This window comes from Littorina saxatilis, linkage group LG17 (assembly GCF_037325665.1).
Source record: "Littorina saxatilis isolate snail1 linkage group LG17, US_GU_Lsax_2.0, whole genome shotgun sequence".
NCBI classification, from domain to species: Eukaryota; Metazoa; Mollusca; class Gastropoda; order Littorinimorpha; family Littorinidae; genus Littorina; species Littorina saxatilis.
In genome coordinates this window covers 16,631,739-16,659,506 of record NC_090261.1, presented here as the reverse complement: position 1 = coordinate 16,659,506, position 27,768 = coordinate 16,631,739, and the positions used below count along the sequence as shown (strand labels likewise).

Here is a 27,768-nt window from a genome sequence, read left to right as displayed (position 1 = left end):
AAACCTTAACTTGTTGTGCTCAGTGTACTTTGGGTGTGTGTTAAAGTAGAAAACCTTAACTTGTTGTGCTCAGTGTACTGTGGGTGTGTGTTAAAGTAGAAAATCGTCAATATACATCTACCTGCCTGATACACGTCACTTGCACGAAAAGGTCTACCGTCGAAAGATATTTAAGAAATGGTGAGACCGATGTTTCACGCCAGAGCGTTTTGAAAATTTGCTGCAGCGAAAGCGCATGCCCTTGTTCGCCGGATCAGCCTAAGAGAGGGCCAGTCCTCCATTGCCTTGCATAATTTTCTTCTGTCTTCCAAACTGGCGGTGTACAGGGCATTTTTTCAGTGACGTTTCTATCATACTGAACAGTCTTGGATATGGACGTTCTTCCGCCAAAAATTAGTGTCAATAATTCCGTGGCGTCCATCCATCTTTCTGTCATTTTACTATATATAATTCATACATGATAATTGCCTGCGCTGTATCCAGAAGTTGGGAGCCGAAGTGGATGATGCCTATGAATGCACACATAAATATGCATGCGATTTGTATCTCTCCATGTCTATGGACAGAATTATGCTTGTCTGTATGATGTTGTAACGAATCTCCACACGCTTGGAACAGGCAGCTTTTACATCTGACGCAAACCAAAGTTACAGTTTGACATTGTGTTTTTTTTGTCGGAGGCGTCAAGAAAAAAACTCATCTGAACTGTGGGATCCCTGTCGAAAGGTTATATTATATTCCCTTCAATGCATGCACGAGAACGCCCTGTGTCTCTATTTCTTCTTCTTCGCTTAAAAAAAAAGAAGTATGTGTGTGTATGTGTGTATGTGTGTATGTGTGTGTGTGTGTGTGGTATTGCAAACATTCCGGCTTCTCCTCGTGCGTTCCCTTCTAATTTTCTTTCTTTCTTTCTTTTGGGCTTACTGAGTCTCGCGGTTGTTTTAATTTTCACGAATTAAAGATGAAATGAGCATCAGAGCACTACTGAAACAACTATTTGACTTTTTGTCGCAGATAAGGATATAAGTCTAAACGTTCACACAACTATCCAACAGATGCTGATGGCTACACATACTTTTGGTGTTGCCAGCCAAACGAAACTGTATGCGGTTCATCTTCAGACAAAATGTGATTTACATTTTCCTTTATGACGACCCGGTGCTAACGACTGTGCGACATTCCAAGATGGAACCAAATACTGTGTTTTACAATGTTATCAAACACAATGTTTGTATGTAACTACCCAAGAAAGAACTCTCGCTCTCGTGTAGACTACTAGTACTAGACATCTATGTTAACTGTCGATGCAGTTAGTCATGTGCGGAACCCGATCCGCCTCTCTTACTTCGGCTTTACCCGTCTTACACTAACCTATCACAATGAATGGAATTAATTCGTCGCGAAATTGCAGTGTTCGACTCCTTGCATGGGCGTCATCGAAACTTGGCATTTTCCAAAATGGATATATGCCAGAAGCGTTGCTGAAAGCCTAGGGGGATCTGTGCAGCAGGTGTAAGAGGGGGGGGGGGGGGTCTGTACCTTCCCTTTGAATGTCCAAAACAGATGCTTGGCAACAGCAATACACAGACAAGCATAGCACTTGCAAGTAATGGTTTTGCACAATCGTGTCACCATTAGGTTTTGTTCGTATTCCCGACCTTGATGTTTCCTATTTGTTTTCTGTTTGATTCATCTATTTATTCGATTCCTTTTGCTATTCTAGTTAGAAAAAGAATTCACTGAATCTTGGCGAAGGAAGTTTTTCTTTCCCATGTAATTTACTTGTTTTGAGATAAGCAACAGTCTTTGACATTTCTTGCAAGCAGCTTTCACTGATTTAAGGTAATTGAAAAGACACGTAAAGCGCACACATTCTTGTCTCTAATGATAAAATAAAAACAAATAATTGTGTGTGTTAATTGCAAACAGCAACACAATACACAGACATGTGGCGCAGACGAACATGATCGTAGGGTGCACGAAAATGTATGGATGTTTGCAAACACCAAAAGATGACCAACCTGAGCAAAGCATGATACAGTTAATTATCAGACAGATGCAGGTGTTTCTTTCTTTCTTTCTTTATTTGGTGTTTAACGTCGTTTTCAACCACGAAGGTTATATCGCGACGAGGGAAAGGGGGAGATGGGATAGGGGAAAGGGGGGAGATGGGATAGAGCCACTTGTTAAGTGTTTCTTGTTCACAAAAGCACTAATCAAAAAATTGCTCCAGGGGCTTGCAACGTAGTACAATATATGACCTTACTGGGAGAATGCAAGTTTCCAGTACAAAGGACTAAACATTTCTTACATACTGCTTGACTAAAATCTTTACAAACATTGACCATATTCTATACAAGAACCACTCAACAAGGGTAAAAGGAGAAACAGAATCCGTTAGTCGCCTCTTACGACATGCGGGGGGCAGAGAAATAAGGATGTGGAAAAGAAGACTTTTGGTAAGTGAAATAAAGGTGATGGATCCAGTCAGGTAGAAATAAGACAACAAGAAAAGAATTGGAAAACTGCAGGGAATAGTAGGGAGAGTTTTCTTGGAAGGAAATATAGGTGAAAGGACTGGTAAGGAGATGCAGGTGTGGCCTGCACAATGCGTATTGTGTGCGTATTACAACAGTGGTATCATTTTTGTTTGTTCATTCAGAAATCAGCGAAACCTGACAAGCACACATGATTAGACGATAACGATATCGAACAAATACCAGCGTGCAGTTGGGTACACTAGGTACCAAGTGTGCATGAAAGCAATTCACCTTCTGTGTTTTTAACGTAAAGCAAGCATACCTTATAACACATCAATCCCAACACATTGTGTTAGAAACTCCAGGTTTGACAAAGTCTCAACATTGTTTTTAGATCAGTTAATTCACGCATTCATTAATTTATTCACAGATCTATTCATTTACTTATTCGTTTACTTATCTATCTATACATCCATCCATCCATCTTTAAATCAATCAGTCTATCTACCAACTTGTTTCCTTTTGAAAAGCATTTTTCAAAAAGCAAAACTGAACACGAATCTATGATTTGTTGTTGTTGAAAGTTTTCAAAACGATGCCATTGTGTTTTTCAAGCCAAACTGAGACAACTTCAAAATTGTGCAGGATACTAAGCAAATTGCGTGCTCTTAAAATGTTCTGCTCATATTGCCATGCGACACCTGAAAAATATTCTGCAAAAAATGCCATCTGGAATAGAAACACGTATAGCAAACAACATGAACACGACAGTATGCACACAGGCGTCGGCTTGGTGTGCGAAATACACATGTCCCATGGTCATGACAGAATGGTAGATACGGAATTCAACAAGGGATCGGCAATGTTGGTGGGGAAAACCGGGAATATTTGCACACACACACGATAAACGGAAACCGGTGCTGGGTTATTTCACATAATCTTTTATTCACAAGAACATTCCCGCAAGAAATGTGTTTTAATCAGCTATCGCTTGTTAACGAGAAGTACCGCTTGTTTTCAAGGCCGTCGTCACATCCGAAAAGAGGGAAGTTCGTTATTTCCTTCTTTCTGCCACACAGAACCTGATGTATGTATGTGAGCATGACATTGTATGGTTTACAAGTCCTTGCAGGTGCAACTCGGAGGGATAAGAGACATCAAGTGCGGGTGAACACCACAGCGGTAAACGATAACGGATGGAAGATCTGTACTCCAGGGTAACAGGTTACACGGAACTTCAATGTCACAAAGGTTACACGGCACTTCATCGTTACACAGGTTACACGGCACTTCATCGTTACACATGTTACACGGTACTCAAGAGTTACACACTCAAACACCGAATAGTCATGAATGCACACGCATTAAAACCACTCACACCGCGCACTTACCAGCAGCAGTTCCTACGGAAGCGAGAAAAAAAAATCCAGAAACAAGTCTGATAAAACAGGGTTAAGTATCAGGCCTTAGCACATCATACAATTCTTCTAAAAAGAAATGCATGTGCTCAGACGACTCACCTTCGTCAAAAGATCCATATATCAGACACACACAATCTGTTTAAATGATCTTATTAAATTTGCAACCAAATGATAATTTTATTCTGATCGATCCGATTGCGACCTTCAATCTTGCAATCTTGCCCAGAATCAATCAGACGTATGTCTTGAGGCCATCAAACACTGGAAGTCGTTTAAGTTTCAAAGATCTGGTATAAAAAAAGGAAGAAACTGATACTTTTCAATATTGACCCAAACTTGCCCCCTGTGGGACCTTTGGAAATGTAAAGGGTCAACCACATTTGAATCATGTCTGAAGGTCTTAAAACCTGAACGTGTATGAAGATTGACAGCTGTAAACATCTACACACATTGCTCATTACCAAGACTCACTAATTGCTCAGGTGAGCGATACATGCTTGCTAAATGATTCACATATGGTTAGGTTCACACTAAGAACGAGGACATCTAGATTTAAGTAAGACAGAGTACTGGCAAACACATTCACACACGCACGCACGCACGCACGCACACACACACACACACACATGCGCGCACACGCAAACACACACTCTGGGTAGGCCTTATTCCTCAGCCCCACCCCCAGCAACACACATATAATCTTGTGTCCCTTTGTGCTCAGCTGCACCTCCTCCGGCGACGCTATGTGGAAAATTGTCCGCCAGTCTCCCAGCTGCGTCTTCATTCATTGAAGCTAATCTCATCGCCCTCGGTCCACCAGGAGGACAATATATAGACGTTAACATCGCAACGTTCACTCCAAAGAGAACGTGTGACATCAGCTGAAAGATGAGATCGTTTATACGCCCGACTATTGAGCCACGCAACAAACAGCTCGTCTACTAGCAGTGTGGTGTACGTTCAATCGGCTCATGCCAGGCGTCTTTACACGCGTTCAGCGTCGTGATTTTATTCTCTCCGGAGACTGAAACGAAGACGTCTTCTGTTCCCTCTCACGAGAATTGACATGATTCTCATTTCCGAGTCAGACAGAACAGAAAACAGTGACTGAGCATTACCGAGACGCATCACCGCCAAAACGAGGGCAAATATACAACTCTGTTCTATCCATGGCCACCCCTTCTCCCCGCGTTGAGCCGATTGATGCTGTCTAGCCACAGTTGCTGTTGGCTGCTTACCACAGAGAGAAAATTGAAGTTTTGGGGGAGGCGTAAGCATGCACGCCCCTCTATGTGTTCCATCACCACTGCAGGAGACAGCCTTCTTGCTTTGGACACTGCCGACCAGATGCCTCGGTTCCCATCAGTTTTCTTACAGCCATCGATTAGAGATTGTCCCATTACCGAAGTGTCCATCAGCGTTTTCCCCCTTACAACCTCTAACAAATTTGCAGGACTGACGGCCATTCACAGTGTCTTGGAAGAGTAGACAAATGGACAGCAGTAGAGACAGCCAGGCGGACAGATAGACAGGCAAGGCCAGTCAATTGGCAGGCAGCCATAGGAACAAGCAGGGAGAAGCACGCACGCACGCACGCACGCTAGCACACACACACACACGCACACACACACACACACACACACACACACACGCACTCCGCGTCTCCAAGGCAACATACAAGCACAAAACTCACCAAGAAGTTGTCTGACTTGAAGCCTTCGAACCGTACGTGAGAGGCGCCTGTCTTGCGGAGGACCTCTGACACGTAGTCGTAGTTGTCTATGTGCGTGATGGCGTCATCCAGTGTCGTCATCACCAGCGTGGCGTGGTTCTCCAAGGCTTCGTTGGCTCGCAGGTCGTCTTCCGACGTCAGGTCCTTGAACTCGTGGAACATGTTCTTCAGCTCCGAGTTCGACTTGAACAACCTGCACGACACACACAACGTCACATTTCATCAGTACTCTGCAACGTTGGGACGAATTAGTTGTTTGCTCGTCTTGCTAATTTTTATTTATTTCATTTTCCTTGGTACCTAGCAATCTCAAGAGAACATACACGGCAATGAAGGATGAACGTCGCTTCCTAGTGTAATGCTTCTCTGGAGAGTGGTTGTGCCAAGCTCTCACTCACCACTGAACGTAGTTAGGGGGCTGACGTCAGTTTGTAATGTGATCTTGACCGTCAGCACAGCAACAGAATACAACCCGTTGTAGATTGCAATATTACAAAACGATGCTTTACAACACGAGATAAGTTGACCAGTCTGATGCGTTTCTGGCACACCAATAGTTTACACATGTTGAAACTCGGAACTCACCACCATCCATCCCCCTCAATCGCCATCACCTCACTATTTGGTGCCTCACTCATTCATTCAATATATCGTCCACAGGAGCTGAAAAAGACTTTTAGATGACGAACATAACAACAAGGAATGAGTTTTAATCCGGGTGACACAATTAGTTGGACAAAATCGAACAAACAGACATCAAGCCACTCCCAGTCTCCCCTTCACGACTCCCTCCCCCCCCCCAACCCCCTTAGCCACTCAATTATTCACATACACATCTTACAAAATAATTCAACAAGAAAGAAGATAATTACACTGACCAGAGCAACATTAACAAAAACAACTAACAAAAGTTTCAAAATAGTTCAATTAGGAAATAAGCAAAAAAGCTAATAAACAAAAACAAACGCAACAGCTGTCAACGGACGCTAGTCCAGGTTCGCACAACTGCACAAGCCTTTAAATCTCTTAAGAAGGCCTTCAATTGGCATCCATTAGCGCCACAAGAACGCCTCCTCTCCAAAATCTGTTTTGGTACCGGGAGGCTCCAGCTGACTTAGAATAGATGAACTCTTCCCGCAGATTGCCCAAGAAATCATGCTGCAGGTTTGCCTCTCGTTGTATCTGCTTCTCTTTTTCCTTGTGTGTCATGTGCGTGCGTGTATGTCTGTATATGTGCGTACGTGTGTGAGTACATGCGAAGGTGAATGCATTCGCCGAGAGAGAGAGAGAGAGAGAGAGAGAGAGAGAGAGAGAGAGAGAGAGAGAGAGAGAGAGAGAGAGAGAGAGTTGTATGTGCGCGCGTGTGTGCCCGTGCGTGTGTGCGCGCGAGCGTGCAGGAAGAAGCAATTGTGCTTATTAGGATGCACGTCCCCACCCAAACCTTCCCTTCCACCCCTCCCACCGCACCTTCCCTTCCACCCCTCCCACCGCACCTTCCCTTCCACCCCTCCCACCGCCCTTAAGTCAGACCAGTCTTTTCCATGCAGAGAAACATACTTTTTTTCTTCTCCAGATTGCTTCCAGAACCGTTATTTCCAGACTGAACTGCGAAAGCAGGATTGTGCTAAAAGGAAAACGCAAGTAAAAGAGAAGCAAGGCAAGGACGGAAAGAGAGAGAGAGAAAGGTGGTTATTTATTCTACGGTAAGCACGAATTTGCACTTCAAAAACACCAAGGCACATGTTTTTATTGTGCTCAAAACAGGCAAAGAAAATAGATTGTGTTCGCAACACAACTATTTTCTTGCATTTGAAAATGTTCCAGTGGTTGCCACAGAGACAGGGATTTGCAGTGGTTTTGATTTTATCATCATGTCAACGACAATCCAGAGATACTGAACGACTTTAAAATCTATTTCTCTGCACTCCACACGGGTATGTTTTTCAACTGGTCAATCTTTAGAGTTATGGCTTTTTGTTCAACAATGCGCACAATTAAGCATGAGCACAGAAAATGAGTAAAATTCGTTAAAGCCAACACAAACCTTTGACTACCAAGTAAAGGTTCTGAACAGCAGCGAAAATCATGAGGTTAAAAACAAAACAGTCAAGAATGAAGAACGTACATAGTGCTACGTTCTCTCTTTCTTTTTCGCTCTCTCTCTCTCTCGCGCTCCCCCCCCCCCTCTCTCTCTCGTCCCCCCTCTCTCTCTTTCTCTCTGTCTCCTTCTGTCTGACGCTCTCTCGCTCACACACTCTCTTTCTTACAGACACACACACTCTCACACCAGGTTGTTCAATTAAAAAGGTTGACCACGTCCATGATCCCGTCCTGAGATACTGTTTTTATTTTCATATCTTTACTTATTCCTTCATTTATGGATATGTATTTCTGTGCTTGTTGCTGTAGTTCTTGTGATCGGGCCTTGATTAATTTCAGAATTACATCTATCCAATAAATCAAATGAATGTCGGAGTGTGTCAAAGAGCTTTTGCTGTCCCTGGGAATGACCCGCCCATAGCGCCTTTCAGCCCTGCTTCCGGTTTCTGGCCGGGCGTCATTTCTCTCGGACAGTCCAGCCCGCCCCTTTTCTTAGAGCCAGAGTTTATCACTTTCCTGTCTGACAGCCAGTCTAATTCAACCGCACAAAAAATGAAGCTCCCCTCAGAGCCCCCCCCCCCCCCCTCACCCCCCCCCCCCTTCGCCGTTATCAGAACGAAGATTAGAAAAAGAAAGAAAGACAGAAAAGAAAGGAGGGGCACCGGGACAGAGAAGACAAGAGGGCATCTTGGAAAAGGGTACGTCAATGTCGGAGGAGGAAATCAATGGCTAAAACTCGGCCAGTTTACGAGGTACGCCATATCTGCCCAATTTGTTTGCCTGTCTGACTACATGTCAAAAGCGATATAAAAGGAACGTTGCCACATTAATAAAATCTGCACTTGTTCACTCATTTCACTCTCGAGGAACAACGTGTATTTTTTCCGACAAACTTTTTTTTCTTATCAAACAGTGTCTCCTTTTCTTTTGTGGTCGTATTGAGCACAGATTTCAAAGAACCGATATCGACAAATGATTAAACGTTTTACGTTTGACAACACTTTTCAATTTCCTCTGTGCAAGTTGATGTCCATTACTTCACGGCAACCTGCATGTTTCAGGAAATAAGGAAAAGCATATTTTCAATCGGTGAAAAAAAACTGACTCAGTAACAGGGTGTAAATCTGACATCGCGATATTTAAGTAATGACACAAACAGGAATCGGCGAAATCAAAACTATTTGCGGTTGAGAACAAAGTGGGACATTTCCTTGGTTTCGATCTCTTCTTGACGGCTATCCCGGTATGAGTCGTCATATAAAGCACAATTGCAAATAACATGTGTGCCAACCAATGCAGGAGTCATGGCATCCTCAAACAATTTCTTGTCGTCATCAGAAAGTACAAAACTATATTATGCGCACAAACACACACCAGGCGCGCGCATAAACCAGAATGTAGAGAGAGAGAGAGAGAGAGAGAGAGAGAGAGAGAGGGCGGGCGGGGGGTGTTCTCTGAATCTCCAACTGCAGGAGAGCAAAATCTTGAAACTGTGGGCCAAATGTATTAACCCGGAGACGGCCAGAAGAGAACAAGGAAACTTACAGTAAATCAGCCGGCATGGGCTAAGGCTCTCTCTTTTCCTCGCTAAATTTTGTTGTCTCCAAGCTCATAAATCACAATAAATTTCAAATGAAGGCTTTAGCTCGTTTAAGAATTAGGGGTTTGCGATCGAAGAAGGGCGCGACAAGATGAAATAATGCAGGCACTGCAAAATCTCAAGCCATGAGATCACTCGAAACTGCGTGACAGTGAAAGGATTTCTTCGGCGAAAACAAGTAAGCTTTTTTAGAAGAACCCCCCCCCCCCCTCCCACCAACTCCCCATATTATATTCAAAGCAGCGCTTTTTGCGTTGCTTGTCTCTCTCTCCCTCAGACCTTTTCGTTCGTTAGTAACGGTCTCCACAATACCCCTACATGTCAATATGGCTGTAATTAACCGTAACACATTAAAACATCAAAGCGTCTCAGATGTATGGTTCGTCTGTGTGTGTGTGTGTGTGTGTGTGTGTGTGTGTGTGTGTGTGTGTGTGTGTGTGTGTGTGTGTGTGTGTGTGTGTGTGTGTGTGTACACGTGTGTGCGGATGCGTAGGTGGATGTTTTATATGCAGTTGTCAAAATGTCAATAAACACACACACACACACACACACACACACACACACACACACACACACACGCACGCGCGCACGCACGCGCGCACGCACGCACGCACACACAAACACACACAAACCACAATCGATCGGCGCATCAATGGTGATTGATTTTGTCCACGAACAAGCCCCTGAAATGACTTCCTGATTATTCCCTTCCCTAACAGTAATAAACGTACAATAATTATTTTCTTTTTTAAAATAGCAGTGTGCACGCTTTCAATGTCACAGACAGAAAGCATGATAAACCAGGGGAAGAACAGAATGCAACTTTGGAACAATAACAAAATAAGAAAGTATTTCCTAGAAGTCGCTAAAGAGAAGCACGACACACAAGAGAACGACGAAGACAAAAAACCAGTGAGCAGTGGGACATAGAATAAATCTCAAATCGTTGCTAATGATTATTGTCCCTTTCAAAGTGTGTAATTGACAATTGCATTCATGTTCACAACAATAACATGGATATTTGAGACAAAAACAATCCGGAAAGCATTATATTTTCTTTCTCCGCCAAATGTTTCTTGTTATCTTCCGTTTGTGTTTCCTATGTGTCTTCCGGGTTGATTTTAAGTCCGTCCTTCCTTCATTATCTCCTGTATTCCCTTCCGCTCATTCTTATTTTTCATCTTTCTTTCCTGTATTTCAATCCTTCCTCCTATTTGTCCTTGTATTTGTCCTCAATTCTTTTATTTTGCATTCGTTGTTTTCTTTATTCCCCTAAATCAAACAAAGCAAGTGAAATCCCGATGGCAGGGGCTGTCTTTTTGAACGTGCCATGTTTCATCGACCTCCCCTGATCACATCGCAATCACACCACGCCCGCACTCGTCTCAAATCCATCGACTTTTTGTCCTTCTTCGAGTTTTTAGTGAATTTCCAGAGCATGCATCATAACATTCTCTCTGGCTGATCCTTCATTTGCAAAGCGTGACGTCGGATCGGCTAAAACTAACGGAGGGTGTGAAAAAGGTTGATGGAATTTCTTTCCGCAGGGATGACGTCAAACGATCCGAGCATCGCCAGTGGGAGACAATGAAATCTTGACTGAGCACTTTTCTCTCCTTCAAAATAAAAGAATAAGCACACCATCTCAAGTAAAAGAGAGTTACCAACTAAGAAGTGGTGGTGTCAGAAATTGATTTACGAAAACGCTCAAGACAGAGGCAAGAGTCAGCTGTCAGACATCGCTGACATCAGAAGACAGGACAACAAGTGCCGAGCAGAAGGTCACAACGACACAAAGACGACAGCAACTTGCTGCACTGACGTCAGTTTTCCAGCAGATTGAACCCATAGGCGCAAAAGCAGCACCTTTGTAACCTCTGTACACTCCCTGCAACCATCTCTACCCTGCAACCATCTCTACCCTGCAACCTCCTGCCCTGCAACCATCTCTACCCTGCAACCATCTCTACCCTGCAACCTCCTGCCCTGCAACCATCTCCACCCTGCAACCTCCTGCCCCCCTCCCCTTTCCCCTCGCTCTCTGCAAGCGTTTTCTTCCATGGCTTTTTATTCTTCTTTTTGTGTATCTTTCCAGCCTTCTTCTCATCCCCTAGCCTGCCATCCATTCAATTCTTCTTGTATCGTCCTTCTTGTATCCTCCCAGTCCTTCTTTCATCACCCCCTCCCCTGCCCTTTCTCAGCTTGAATATCACAAGCAGGCAATATATTCTCACTCAATTTGCACAGAACCAATCGCTTACAAGCCCATCCAAAAATATTTTTCTTCCCACCTCCATCATGTCTTGTTTTCATTCACTCTCGTCCTTGTGTTTTACCGGTTATCACCCGCTAGTTGCTTCACTCGCAACACTCCTCCCCCTATCCACACACACACACACACACACACACACACACACATCCCCCTACCCACGTCTCTGCTTCAATCCACTGTCGTTCCCTTCCCCTCTTCCAGCTCTAAACGTCATCACCATGCTCCAGACCTGATTGAATTTAGCTTCCACAAAAATCAGGAAGTGGGTGTCGGCGCGGAGACAGGCCTATGACAAGGTTGACACGTCATCAGCAGGCACGACACGTGCGCCCTTCCTTTCTGGCTCCCCAGGGTCTCAGGACAGGGGTGAACAAAAACCTGCCTGTGTTCGTTAAAGGGGCTGTGGTGTTCTTTTATTCCTATTTCATTTGGCTGACATCGGAATTTTGATCTCGGCCAGTTGATATTAGAATACTGATCCTATTCAGCTAGATTTGGAATGTAGTCAGATTCCAACATCAACCATGACAAATACATAGCGTGCGCGTTGTAATTCAAGACAAATTAAAAGTTTTCTGTAATGTTTTCTGTTTTCCAGCATCTACAATTTTGATTTGTTTGTCCAAACAGAATGTGTTGGTCTACATGAAAATATCTTTAGCCTCTGATTTCGTCCTGAAAACCTCTCTGCGAATCTGTCATTCTGAGCTAGAGCCAGGAATTATAAGTTGCATGGTTATCTTCCAGTAATTCGAAATTGTTCATGGGAAGGGAATATCTCTTTAATATTTCAGGATCTTTTCCCAGTTTTAGAAAATTGTGCTGTGACGAAAAAACACGAGACATGGTTAATGCTGACAAAGTGAGAGCCAAGAACACCGTGACATTATCGATCTCTGGCAACGGGCCTTCGTCAATGATTGCTTTTTTCACGGACATAGAAACGAGACTTGCATTTTAAATACAACTTGTGGTTAAGAACTCGTGGTGAAGTACGGGTTCTTTCTACCAGCCCACCGGGCACTGCCCGCCATTATTTTGTACTTTTGACATTAACATTGTGTGTGTGTGAAGCTTTCAACTTTCTTCTCAAATCAATTGCACAGGCTGTATGACAGGAGACATTTAATAAGATATTTACTGTTTTTTCTTAAGTGTTGATCGTTTTTCTGCAATCGAACTTGTAAGGATATATGATAGAAGCTATCTACCACATACTTAGCGTCAGTTTGTCCGATACATGCGGCACCTTTTGTTGAAACAAGGGTTCCTTGTCAAACGAAGGTATTCCTTCGATCATTCATTGATTAAATTATGTATCTATTTAATTGTTTGCTTGGTCGTGTGTTCATTATTAGCTTGAACGTTTCACTGTCGCCTCCCTGACAGCGCAATAACATTGAATTTTAACAACAACAACAACAACAACAACAACAACAACAACAACATAATACACAACAACTGAACAAGACACTAATTGACAAGGAACAGGAGCTGGTAATCTAATAAGCATGGCAAGGCAATGAAATGCACATCCAATCAAAAAGAAATGTCAGCTACAGGTGAAAGGAATCTCGTTTATTCCTGCTATGCCAGTTATGTAAAATCAAACAGGGGCGTTGTTTTTGTTATAGTTGTGGAAGTTGTTGCAAAAGATATTGCCGTTCTAAAAAAAAAAAAAAAACCCAACAACAACCATGTATTCTAGGTCTTTGGTGACCTTGACCTATACAAACCGGTAGAGTTAGCTGAAGCAAGTGGCAGGAAGACATGTGTGCCATGGCGGAGCTTGCTTGCGTCACGTGCTCACAAAGATCGCGTCCTTTAGCTGCCCGTTGCAATTTGGTAAAGACAAATACCACAAGACGGTCGTGTTGTTTAAATAGACAGAGATGAACACTGCAAAGCTGCGAAGACCAAATTCGAAAATAAAGATTATCGCAGAAGGTCAGGTGGGCCACATACCTATATGTGTTTAAGTAGCCCGGGGAGAACGACGCGGGACGGGATGGAGAAGGTAGAGAGAGAGAGAGAAAAAAAACAGAGAGAGAGAGAGAGAGAGAGAGAGAGAGAGAGAGAGAGAGAGAGAGAGAGAGAGAGAGAGAGAGAGATACAGAGAGAGAGAGAGAGATACAGAGAGATACAGAGAGAGAGAGACAGAGACAGAGAGAGAGACAGACACAGAAAAACAGAGAGAGTAAGATAGGGAGAGATACAAAAAGAGAGAGTCACCCAAAGACGAAGCAGGAAAGAGAACCCGACCGATAGAGACAAAATCAGAGAATGGGCAAAATTGAGGAAGGGACAGACAGACCTACAAGATTGATTTACTGAATGCCTCGCAGACAAGTCAAAAGTGTTGAATGGCCCTGCCAATAGGAGGTCCACCGCCAACGACAAACATATCAGGACAATTACCCCGCCATGTTTGACCTGAATATGAAAACTGCATTAACCGCGCAGCATGTCGGGGTGCTTGCTGAAAAAGCCAGACAAATACAGTAATAATCTCGCTCAAATAGCAGCGGCTGAAAGCAGCGAAAAGGGAAGAGGAGATAAGTGTATAAGAAAAAGGGATAAGAGGAACGAGAGGAGCACAAGGGGTGAGAAGAAAAGGAGAATAAGAAGTCGTGGAGAATGGAGACCGAAATAGAAGAGGAATGAATCGAATCGAAGAAGTAACAACAGCAGTAGCAACAGCGGAACCAGAAGTAAAAGAAGAAAAAGAAGAAGAAGAAAAGGGAAATTGACGACGACGATGATGAAGACGGCAACAATGGCGACGACGTTGATGATGATGATGATGATGATGATGATGATATTCGTTAGATATGGCTATTCGGGAACATGGAGGGAGGAGTAGGGGGAGGAGGAAGAAATACACCCAGAAAGGGGAAAGAGAGGAGAATAAAAAGCGAGGATAAGATAAATAGAAAACAAGAAACTATATCTTTAAAATAATGTCTATCTGTCTTTCGGGATTACATACATTCAAAAAACCCACATGGCTTTGTTAAAACTCAGTCTCTTCAACGCAAACTAATCCCCCAAAAAACCGACGTCCATTTCAACGTCAGACTGTCCACGAAAGTGTAAGCAAAAAAGGACAAATCCACACGGTGTTTGTGACATTCACAGAGCCTCGAAATAAACGCAAAAAGGACATAATGTGCATTAGACCGGATGAAACACGCGAACAACTTTTGAGATATTCAGGAACTTTTAACTTGTTTGGTGGAGATCAAGAGATCAAGAGATCAAAAGAGAGAGAGAGAGAGAGAGAGAGAGAGAGAGAGAGAGAGAGAGAGAGAGAGAGAGAGAGAGAGAGAGAGAGAGAGAGAGAGAGAGAGAGAGAGAGAGAGAGAGAGGCGTGTTGACGTCCTCCCTTCCAGAGCCCTGACTGCGAGTACTGAACTGAACTTTATTTTACAAGGATTAAGATTTAAGGCTAGGCCTTTTCTTACAATCTGTCCTTTAGACGCAAAAGCACACGATAAACAAACAAGAAACAAGTCGCGTACGGCGAAATTACTACATTTAGTCAAGCTGTCGAACTCACGGAATGAAACTGGACGCACTGTATTTTTTCACCAAGACAGAACAGCTTCGTCAATCCCCGCGTGAAGGAAATCGCTCACCTCCCACGTGGAAAACGTAGTGATATTGACACGCCAGATTAGCGCGGTAGCGTATTGTGCTAAGCAGGAATTTAAAGCGCTTTTTTCTGTATTCTTGTTAACTTTCTGAGCTTGTTTTGAATACAACCTATCATATCATGTTTTTGGAATCAGGAAATGATAAAGAATAAGATGAAATAATTTTTGGATCGATTTCTTACATTTTAATCGGAAGACTAATTAATCTATTTTCGTTATTTGTGATCACATTTTAAGAGTAAACATGACATATGTATATATTTTTAAATTCAGAATGTGATGAAGAATACGATGCAATCAATTTTAAATCTGTTTGCGAAAAATCGATTTTAATGACAACTTTAATGAGCAAACTCATTAATTAAATTTTAAGCCTCCAAGCTGAAATGCAATACCAAAGTCCGGGCTTCGTCGAAGATTACTTGACCAAAATTGCAACCAATTTGGTTGAAAAATGAGAGCGTGACAGTGCCGCCTCAACTTTCACGAAAAGCCGGATATGACGTCATCAAAGACATTTATAAAAAAAATGAAAAAAAAATCTGGAGATACCATACTCAGGATCTCTCATGTCAAGTTTCATGAAGATCGGTCCAGTAGTTTTCTCTGAATCGCTCTACACACACACACACACAGACACACACACATACACCACGACCCTCGTCTCGATTCCCCCCTCTACGTTAAAACATTTAGTCAAAACTTGACTAAATGTAAAAATACTAAAGAGGGAGAAAAAAAATACGAAAAGAGAGAGGATGAGCGAGAAAGAGCAGAGAGAGAGAGAGAGAGAGAGAGAGAGAGAGAGAGAGAGAGAGAGAGAGAGAGAGAGAGAGAGAGAGAGAGAGAGAGAGAGAGAGAGAGAGAGAGAGAGAGAGAATTGAATTGAATTGAATTGAACTTTATTTAACAAGGATTAAGATTTAAGGCTACGCCTTTTCTTACAATCTGTCCTTGGGACGCATAGACACACAATTATAAAGTTAGAAAATTAAAAATTAAAAAGTTAAAAGGTTAACCAACAAAAGGAGGTCGGAAAACGTGATAATAAAGATGACGATGATGATGATGATGATGATGATGATAATGATGATGATGAACGAGAGAGAGAGAGAGAGAGAGAGAGAGAGAGAGAGAGAGAGAGAGAGAGAGAGAGAGAGAGAGAGAGAGAGAGAGAGAGAGAGAGAGAGAGAAAGAGTGCGTGCATGCGTGTGTGTTCTCAATCTGGCCACTCTTCTTACTACACCGAGGTAACATACTATGAATTGTTTGCATTCCATGCTTTGTCCACTTCCTACATCTGAAACCACAGACTGTTTCACAAACATCGATTTTGCCAGCTCTCTCTCTTAGCCAAGAAAGCTGAAAATGTATTAGCTATTTTTAAACAGGAAGCCCCAATATTTACAAAATCATTGCATATCCACCGAAAGCGTTTCAGCAAAACACTTTACACACTCCACGTGTTTGCTGAAAAAACACTGTCCCCGTAACACCGGGAAACAGGTCCACCGATCAAAAAACTTGAGCTGCGTACAAAGTTATCTGGACTTCTACGGATTGATTATTGTACGCCTGAAGTCGTAAACAAACATGGTGTTCTGCTGGTCCTACAAAGCAACAAACATGATGCTCTGCTGGTCCTACAAAGCAACAAACATGATGCTCTGCTGGTCCTACAAAGCAACAAACATGGTGTTCTGCTGGTCCTACAAAGCAACAAACATGGTGTTCTGCTGGTCCTACAAAGCAACAAACATGATGTTCTGCTGGTCCTACAAAGCAACAAACATGATGCTCTGCTGGTCCTACAAAGCAACAAACATGATGCTCTGCTGGTCCTACAAAGCAACAAACATGATGCTCTGCTGGTCCTACAAAGCAACAAACATGATGCTCTGCTGGTCCTACAAAGCAACAAACATGATGTTCTGCTGGTCCTACAAAGCAACAAACATGGTGTTCTGCTGGTCCTACAAAGCAACAAACATGATGTTCTGCTGGTCCTACAAAGCAACAAACATGATGCTCTGCTGGTCCTACAAAGCAACAAACATGGTGTTCTGCTGGTCCTACAAAGCAACAAACATGATGTTCTGCTGGTCCTACAAAGCAACAAACATGATGCTCTGCTGGTCCTACAAAGCAACAAACATGATGCTCTGCTGGTCCTACAAAGCAACAAACATGATGCTCTGCTGGTCCTACAAAGCAACAAACATGATGTTCTGCTGGTCCTACAAAGCAACAAACCCAACAATATCAACCGACAGCGCGGACAAGTAAGCAAAGAGACCAACAGGGAGGCAAACACTGTAGGGCAGACATCAAGTTGTGTGCAGTTGATCTGAGTTATTGTGAACGTGCTTCTCTGCTTGCTCTGCGAGAATCATGACAGATCAAAGCAAGCAAGTCTTTTCCCTCAAACGTTGCAGGAATTGGGTGTTCATTTATATATTTTTTTAAAATCATCGCTGAGCTGTATGAATGTCGAGTCTGTGCTCAGGATACTGTATGTTTGACGGTGAAATGTTAGGTACTTCAGAAGTTGGTCCCGTTTGATAAAATAAACCTTTACAAAACCTTGAAACTTAAACAGTAAAAAAGAAAATCTTCCAAGAAAAAAACACGAACCTAAAAGTTTGTATTTACTTTGGCTCTTCGTATTTGCTTTGCATGCACACTCCCCGACACACACACACACACACACACACACACACACACACACACACACACACACACACACACACGCGTACACTCCCCCGCAATTCGTTTTATGCCTCGTGTACGCGAGCGTGCTTCTGACAGTGTTTTGGAGGAATCACTGGCACACATGCAGCCTGCCTTCTTAACGGTGACGTCCCGACTCGCCCCCTTCCATCTCGCCTCTTCCTATCTCGCCCCCTCGAAAGCGTCTTCAAGTTTAGAGCTATTTTAAACATGAAGTCTTACAATTAGTTAGGAGAATGAACGAAAGTATTCAATGACATTTTTCTGTTTTATTTCTGTTCATCTGCATTCTTTTATCAGCAAATATTTAGCTTACCTTGATCATAATCTCCAAGTCTTTCGATGTTAAACATCGTGATGTGCAATCACTTTATTCCATCTCAATTCCAATTTCTATTCCAATCCGTTTGTTCTCTATTCGTTTTAGCAATGCATCAATTAGAAGGCGTTGTATGAAAGATTTTTTTTACTTTAAAACTCAGGTAAAAGTGTGAGTTTGTGTGTGTGTTTTTTGGTACTTGTTCTGACCGAGAAACGTCAAAAATTCAACACGACTTTATCGCTTGGAATATACTGGGGCGAGTTGATACTGCGCGCCGCGGCGAGTTGACAGCCCAGAAGTCGGCTACTACAAAGCGGGGCGATTTGGGACGGGGCGAGTCGGTCGGTACCTTACCTCACCACAGCGGCAAGATATAAAAGCCCGTGCAATCACAAGCCAAGGCCTGAAGGGCAATAAAGGGTTTTTATGGCAGCCCATTAGCGACAAAACCAATTGTTGTCATCGATTAGCAGTTTGTGGTGTCAGGCGGCCTTTCAACCCTCTCACAAACCAAAGACCCCAAACAGCTGTGGATAACCGCTGCCTTTTAAGTTTGCTTTTGGTGTCTGACGTCAAGGGAAACATCAAACACACAGAAAGGAAAAGATCGAAGGCAAAGGAAATATAACACGAGATGAGGAAAAACAGTCAGCAAAATGGTTATGCCAGATCTTCCCGAATGTGTGTACAGTTTAGAAGACACAAAAAACACCAAACTATTCTTAACGGAATCCGCGATATTCATCTCTCAGAACGCCTATCGGGAGCTTTTCTCTATGTTTTGAACTCTCAGGCCTTTCATAACATTTCACACAACGTTTTCCTAAACATAGGTTTTGATTTTCCCCACGAAAGCTGGAATCTTCATGTAAGCACGTTCAAGAACTAAGTACCTTTAACAGCACAACAAGAACACATTAAACTGAGTGTGTAATTAACACTCATCAAATTGTCTCCCGACACACACAGTGTGTAATTAACACTCATCAAATTGTCTCCCGACACACACAGTGTGTAATTAACACTCATCAAATTGTCTCCCGACACACACAGTGTGTAACTGTACACCAGACAAACGAGGTGTAGATCGAAACACGTGATGGAAAAATCGTGTTTGCGCCAAAGTAGCGTGGCGCCATGTACAATTTGTTCCGGCGCACTCACGTTTCCTCCGGTCCCCAAGAGAGGCGACACACGGGTGCAAACTGTTAGTGTTACTTTGTGTGATATCAAAGTTTGCCAAATGTGAAGTGCAAGAAATAAATAAGGCCGAAAATAAAATGCACCCGAGACATACAGCAACGATATTGCAGCATAAACAAAACAAAAAAACAAACAAACGGGTATTCGATCAAAAAGTAAGAACAGGTCTTTCGTTAAAACAACGGATCATTTTAAGCATGTAGTTCTGAGAGGTTGCAATATTATTTTCTGGGTACAGGTTGATTTTCGTCTTCGAAAGTAATACAGAACACGTGAACTATTGGGGACGGAGAGAGACACAGACAGACAGCTGTGTTAGACAAAGGCATACATGCCGCTTGGATTATGTGTTGGCCGGCTCGTCTATCTACCATCAATGTTGTCGCCTTCGCCTGGTACCACGGGATAGTTCATGGCTGCTTGCCAGGCCAAACCGTATTATGACATCATTATTTGCCTCACCCAGCACCTCGCAAGCATTCTGATAATCATCGGTCCATGCTATCGCTCATGTCTCTCTGACAGGATGCATAATTACTACGCGGAGTATAGGGAAAGAAGCGGAGCTAAAAGCCGAAATGTATCAAAACATGAATACAAAGTGATCTCCCATATTTTTTTCGCTAATGTTTCTGACAAAAGATGAAAGTGATTGCAGAATGACCGACTTCGACAGTGATCTTCGTTCTGTTCTTCACAGGTATGATAAAGACATCGTTCTAAGGTCAAAACAAGTAGAAATGTTGAAACTGCTGTGGGAAGGAGACCGTGATATTGTTGCATCACTCCCAACTGGTTACGGAAAAAGTATCGTCCGCTCCGTAGCCATTTTGTTATGATCACGTGACAACGTTGATTATCACATGACACTTTTGCCATATCTAGAGTTGTTTGCACAGTAAATACATCCGCGAAAGATAGCTCGCTTGAAACTGTCTTACTTTAACAATTCCTTTGTAATTTAAAAAGTACACAACACCATGAAAAATCATTATCGACGATCGCGAATCTGCTTGCAATTGTATCAATAACACATAACGAAAAGCTCTAAATAGGTAAAGAAAAAAAATATCGATTTCTTCTCCAGAGAAAGAAAACGAAGGCATCCTGTCAGGGATAAATGAGACCCGAAGGGAAGGAACCCATTTTACCTGAGTTCAGGATCCCACGCAAGTTGATCGCTAAAGTGATACTTGGGATACTGTTCTGCTGTTGTTAGTCCGTGGAACACGGTTATTTCACGTAACTTAGTATCAGAAACCTCTCTCTCTCTCTCTCGCTTTCAAACACACACACACACACACACGTCACACGACGGGTGATTGGTCATAAAATCGTTGACACATTACCTGCACATGCGCAAGGCCCAGCAATACATGACGAGAGTTTGAATGAGAACACTTTTTCTCTCCATACAATTCGCGTTTGTAATCCAAGTACAATGTTGCGGAAGAACGAACACACGGGTTTGTTATCCAAGTAGGGGAAGGGCTCCTAATATGGACCGGCTCCTAATATGGACCACCTCCTGTTCTGACAAACTAACGGCGCTAGAGCGCTCAAAACAATTTCATTGGCTGTATTCACCCTCTCTGGATAACTTGCACATGTCAAAACAGTTGCAGAAACACAAATCTCAAAACCGTTAGGCTTTTTCCCTTTTTTTTCACTTTTGGCAGCGTTCACTCTAAATTTGCCGCCTAAAACGGACTCGTTTCTGTCCACAGCCAAAGCTTTTATCACACAAAAATTGCTATATATGACAGCTAAGACCGTATTTGTTAAATTTTAGCAGTGTTGACCTCGAGTTTCTACTGCAAACAAAAAATAATAGCAAAATCTCAAAGTATGTGCGAGTCCCCTAATATGGACCACCTTCAACAAATCGAAGAAAATAAAAGCTAGAGGCTATTTTCATTATTTCATTTGGAAGCTTGCTGGAAATAACCTATAACTAGCCCTCGAGATTAAAAAAAAGAAGAAAAAAAGTCTTCTTTTCGTGGAAGTCAATAATTTCACTTATTTTCACTCTGTTTTTGATAAGCTTCTTCAGTTTCCTGGTGTGCTTCAAAAAATGCTCTCATCAACCCGACACAGATACATCTAAAGCATATTTTAATTAGTCTGACTTGTACACTGCGATGTATCATGTTATTTTGAAGTATAGGGGGCTTTTTACAGTGATTTGTGAAGGCCGCTTAACTGGTCCATATTAGGCGCCCAGGCTCCAAATATGGACCATTTGTGATTTTTTTCTGTATTCAATTGTTGCTGAATGTCCATCAAAGCTATTTCACCCTAAATAGGCCTAACGGTTAACCTAAGAGAGAAGGACTACCAAACACAAAATGAAACTTATTCGCAAGAAAACAAGATAGTTATCAGCATGAAACAAAAAGTGGTCCATATTAGGAGCCCTTCCCCAACAATGTTGCGGAAGAACGAACACAATTTCATGGCTTTGATAGAAACTTTCTAGAGAGAAACTTTCTGTCATTTGGAGTTTTCCTGCAATTTAGACATTTGCCGAATCATGTTTTTGCTGACAATCCAGTTCCACTGGTGTGTGGTAAAGCCTTTTGATGTGTATAATTGGGCGCGACATGTGCCGCTAGTGTGTGTGTGTGTGTGTGTGTGTGTGTGTGTGTATGTGTGTGTGTGTGTGTGTGTGTGTGTGTGTGTGTATGTGTATGTGTGTGTGCGCGCGTAATGGTAGAAGAAAAGAAAAAAGAGTGCCGCGCTTAACAAACAAACTGATCAACAAACAAACAATCAAACAAACACGAAGAATTTTGCGAACAGTGCATTCTTAATATAAAATGTCACAAACACACTCATACACACACACGCATACAGATACAGATACAAACACTCTCTCTCTCTCTCTCTCTCTCCCCGTCCCCCTTCCCTGCGCCATACACACACGAAACGGCATTCAGTAAGTAGAAGTCATTTTTCAAAGGCACTGGGTTTTCTTCCAGCAAAGTCCGAGGAGAAACAAAGCGTAAGCCAATCAAAGGCCCGTTGGGGACAAAGCGCTTTGCATACACATGGTTCACAGTCCTTCTTTTCCCAAGACAAAATCGATATCTACGGCCAAAATACCAAGTAATCAAGCAAGTTTCAAGTAAGTCCGTAAAGTTTAAGACCAAAATAATTAGGAACAAATTCGAGCACAACGATTCTATTAGCCTGTCGCCAGGGAGTAACTCTCTCTCTCATTCTGTATCTCTCCCTCCCTCTCTCTTTGAATTAGATGAGAATTTGGTAGTCGCGAAACACAGTCCTCTCCCTGGTTCAGCCTCAGTGTAAGAAGCAACAAGAAATTTGGTTGATTAAAATCAACAGGGGTCGAAGCCGTGTTATAATAAAAGAAGCAGTGATGTACGGATACATGTGAAAGTAAGCAGTTGTCCCTCGAATGTTCTTCATGAACATGTTAGAGCTGTCAAGCAAAGATGAAGTGGTATTAATATTATTAGTATCCTTTGCACAAAATTCTACTTTGTCTTCCAGTTGCAAATGGAGATCGGATTTTCATGTTAGTTAGTTAGTTAGTTAGCTGTTGCTTTTCGGGTCCAGCGGACCATAATAGGCCAAATCAGGACCCCGATTTTCATGTAGATTGATGCATCTTGTCTGAGAAGTAACTTGTCATATATGCTTCTGCTGACTGAAGCAAATAGGGGCCTACATCATATCTTTTCTGAACCGAGAGTCCACATTGTAAAGTCTGTTTCGCAAGTACACGTACATTGAAAATGAAAGCCATATTTTTCTGTCTCTTGCATGTCACTGAATCCATTTCTGCCCTCAGCAAAAAGCCATGAAAATGCCATTTACTCTCCATTTTCAATCTCGTATAAGTATATTCACAGGGCTATGTTTAGACCTCTGGACATCTATCTATATATATATATATATATATACGACTTGTGTGTGTGTGTGTGTGTGTGTGTGTGTGTGTGTGTGTGTGTGTGTGTGTGTGTGTGTGTTCGCGATGCACGGCCAAAGTTCTCGATGGATCTGCTTCAAATTTGGTGGGCATATTCAGGTAGACCCCGGACACAATCTGGTCGATGAGAATTTTCAACACGTGCTCTCAGCGCGCAGCGCTGAACCGATTTTGGTTTTTCTGTTCATCTTCCCAGATCAATACACAGTAACTCTTCCTTATCTTCTCCAGTGTTTTGCGTTTATCTCCCTTCCTTCGTGTGGCGTCCATCCATATTCCCGTTACTACGTTACTATTTTTAGAATGTCACTGCACTGTCCAGAACGCTTTCCTTGAACCCGTAAGTTGTCCTCATTGTAAAAGTGCAAAGGTCGAATCAATTTATAGCCACGCGATAAATACACTGTCATCTATCTATATATATTTATAGATATATAGATATCTATATATATGTACGACTTGTGTCTGAGTGTGTGTGTGTGTGTGTGTGTGTGTGTGTGTGTGTGTGTGTGTGTGTGTGTGTGTGTGTGTGTGTGTGTGTGTGTGTGTGTGTGTGTATCCGCAATGCACGGCCAAAGTTCTCGATGGATCTCTTTCAAATTTGGTGGCCATATTCAGGTACACCCCGGACACAACCTGGTCGATGAGATATTTCAACACGTGCTCTCAGCGCGCAGCGCTGAACCGATTTTGGTTTTTCTCTGGATCCATTCCCAGTAACTCTTCCTTATCTTCTCCAGTGTTTTCAGCGTTTATCTCCCTTCCTTCGTGTGGCGTCAATCCATATTCCCGTTTCTATTTTTAGAAGGTCACCGCCGACAACGCTCAATCCATATTCCCGTTATACTATTTTTAGAAGGTCACTGTCCCGGCGAAGCCGGGTATTACTCTTCTCCAGTGTTTTGCGCGTTTATCTCCCTTCCTTCGTGCGGTGCGCCGGCGAAACCGGCGTACACCCGGCAAAGCCGGGTCCCCGGCGCAGCCGGGTATTCGGCTCGACTTCTTCCCGGCGAAGCCGTACCCGGCGAAGCGGGTATTCATCTAGTACATATATATATACGGCTTCTGTGTGTGTGCGTGTGTGTGGGCAACACCTGTGGATTGTAGAGTTCTGTTTGTGATGTTGTCTGGCGGCTTTGGTGTGTCTGTATGTTCGGGCCTTCCTTTGAGAAGCCATAACAGTGAATCATTTTCGTGCTGTTCCCATTCCACCAACCTGGGAGGGACTTAAGCTTGGCGGGTCCATGGTTCGGAACTTTGGGGACAAAGTTCATTCAAAGGGGGTCGAGTGTGACAGGGAGACTACCGTCGCCCTTCACAGCAGACTCTGCAGAGTTGTTCGCCTTAGAAGTTGTGGGCTTTCCTTGCATGTACCCGTAAGTTGTCCTCACTGTAAAAGTGCAAAGGTCGAATCTATTTATCGAAAAATCCACTGTCATCTATCTCTATATATTTATATATATAGATAGATATATACGGCTTCTGTGTCTGTGTGTGTGTGTGTGTGTGGAGGCAACACCTGTGGATTGTAGAGTTCTGTTTGTGATGGGGTCTGGCGGCTTTTGTCTGTCTGTATGTGAAAGAAGTGAAAGTCGCTAGAGGGGTGAGCTTCAGCTCACTCTTTGTCTAGGGACGCTTTTGTTACCCTGCTTTTATCCTGCCTTTTTAACCCTGAGCTGTTTGGCTTGTTTTTTCTTGGTGACCGTACCGTACCTTGTAAGTGATGAGCCAAGTTGCTAAACACAAACTGCCAAACACCACCTTTGCTGATAGGCGGGAAACGTTCATCTGGGTAGATAACTACCTTCCAACGGACACCACTGCTCTGAGGGAGCAAGATTGGTCCCTTAATATGGACCAAACAGCAAGCGGTTCTGACCGCGCCCCAGATATTCCCATGGAATCACTGAATGAGACTGACCGGGCCAGCCGGACTGGTCAGTCCCCAAAATCCAAACAGCTTAATAAAGCAATCACCAATGAGAAAACCAGCATATCTTCTCCTTTCAAGAGAAAGAGATTGCGGGAGGACGACCCTGAGGGGGGGCAGAGCTCTCCGGAATCTCTTCTCTTCCGGGATAGCCCCCCACGCTCTCAGATTACTGATCATTTTGAGGAAGACTTCACCGAAGTCAATCGTAAGAAGCCCAAAAAGAAAAAGAAGCAAAAGGTCCTCTGCGAGGGTCCCCCTCTTCAGGGAAACACAGGTATTTCCCATGCAACATCTGCCCGGGGGGTCGACACCTCCCAACCCCTAACTGAATCACAAGAAAACCAGACAACTCAACAGCCACTACCACCTGCCAATACACACACACACACAAAACAAAGACCCCGAAGAAAACTTCTTTACCAACCCAAGCAACCTCCTCCCTCCTTCTTAGAGTTCCCCGTGGTGGTGCAGGACCTGAAGGAGGGCCCTGCAACATTGCAGGGACTCGGCCTCAGGAGGAAAAAAACTTTTGACCTTGCCATCGGCGAGGTCAAAGAAATACGCATGCTGGCAGCTGGGAGCGTCCTGGTAGGGTGCTCCTCAGCATCACAACAAAACAAGCTATTGAGGCTGGACTCGATCGGCGGCATCAAAGTGAAATGCCACCGTCCGGAGGTAACAACCGAAGGTGTCATTAAACGCATACCCACAATACATTCAGGAACAGACCTGTCTGAGATGGCAGTGGGCGTGCGCGTCCGGATGGAGGATGGGAGTCTTGTAGAAAAGGGCCCCTCCTCGGTTCGATCTTTTCGCCGTCTTCTCCTTAGGGATGGGAAACCGTCTCAGGCGGTCCGTGTCACGTTTACAACGGCGATTCTTCCAGACAGCGTCGTTCTGGAGAGTGAGGTGTACGGCGTCGAACCCTACACTCCTCCAGTGCGGCGCTGTACGAAGTGCCAGAGACTATCGCACCTAAAACAACAATGCAAATCAAAAGTGCAGATCTGCCCCCGATGTGGCTCCAAGGGCCACGACGGAGCGACGTGCACCAAGGCCAAACATTGCGTAAACTGCAAGGGCGAGCATTCCGCCGCTTATCTTGGATGCCCGGAAATGAGACTGAGGCTGCAGGCCAATAAGATCAGGTCGGCAGCATACATACCATATTCTGAGGCCCTGGATCGGGCGCGGCGCGAGCTCGCCAAACAACAAAATAAAACAGCGACTGCCCCAGCGGAAATGAGGGACTCCTTCTGGCGTCCCCCTCCGCAACCGATCCGGCGGACCTCAACCCCCCGGTCCGGGTACTCTTTGGCTGTCCAGAGACCCCCCCTGGGTGGGCAAGTAAATAAAATACAAGAAATCAAAAACAAAATGACCGAACATGACAATACACTCCTTCCAGTTCATGCGGACAGTTCTGCTGCAACCGCGAAGCACCAAACAACTTCGCAAAATCCAAATCCTGGCCCCCAGGCGCCCTGTAAGTCTCAGACGGCTCGGGCAGAGGCGCCGCTTCATGGGACCCCCGGGTTAAAGGCCTCCCTCCTACGCAAAGCCCAGAACAGGAAGGAGGACTCGAAAGAAGAGCAGCTCTTCGAGAGGTTGATGGGGAGAATGGAGGAGGGATTGGCCCAGAGATTCAGAGAATACAAACTTAAAACTGAACAGGAAATAAAGCAGCAGATGAGGGAGGAGCAGGAGAAGGCAGAGCTTGAGCTAGCCGACGCTGCACTAGATAAGCTAAAAACAGGAGAGCAATATGCAAATTTAAATGAACAACAAAGAGGCCTTCAAGGTTTCATCGAGCAGTGCCTCGGCTTCATGGTTAAGGCCAGACAGATGCAGAGTCCTCTCGACCTGATCGACTCCCTCTCAGCTACATACACACAACTCTCCAACACCAAGGTTGAACGCTTCATTCCGGGCGGCGCCACTCTGGCGCTGGGCGCTCTTGCTGGTGCCAAGCAGTTGTCCGTGACGGACATGAAAGCTGTTAAAACCACTTTTTAACCTATTTTAAATCTGCCCTTTAACTTACCTTCTTTGTGCGTGTTAAAATGGCTGAACAAGGTGAAAGCGGTCACGGATTTATCATATTACAGTGGAACTGTCGCTCTATCAACTCTAACTTCTCTCAGCTATATAATTATATATCAAATCACTCTGCTGACATCTTAGTTATCCAGTCAGTCAAGAGAAAACGCTCCCTACTGCCTTCTATAGATGGTTTTGACTTCCCTCCCATAGTAGAGCAAAAGGGCTCAGGGCAACTCATTCAAACAGCTATTTATCTAAAGTCTTCCTTGAATTACAAACCCTTTGCACCTCTCATCCCTAGTTCAGAAAATCTCAGTACAT

General features: G+C 43.6%; 1 protein-coding gene across 4 annotated transcripts in view; it reads right to left on the bottom strand.

Annotated features, from left to right (window-relative positions):
* LOC138953555 (neuroglobin-like) overlaps window positions 1–27,768 on the bottom strand; it is a 225,877-nt gene that overhangs the window by 30,454 nt on the left and 167,655 nt on the right. For all 4 annotated transcript variants that reach the window (XM_070325399.1, XM_070325401.1, XM_070325400.1 and 1 more), the window contains exon 2: window positions 5,595–5,826. In XM_070325399.1, coding sequence (XP_070181500.1) covers window positions 5,595–5,826 — 232 coding nt within the window. The remainder of the gene's footprint in view (window positions 1–5,594; window positions 5,827–27,768) is intronic.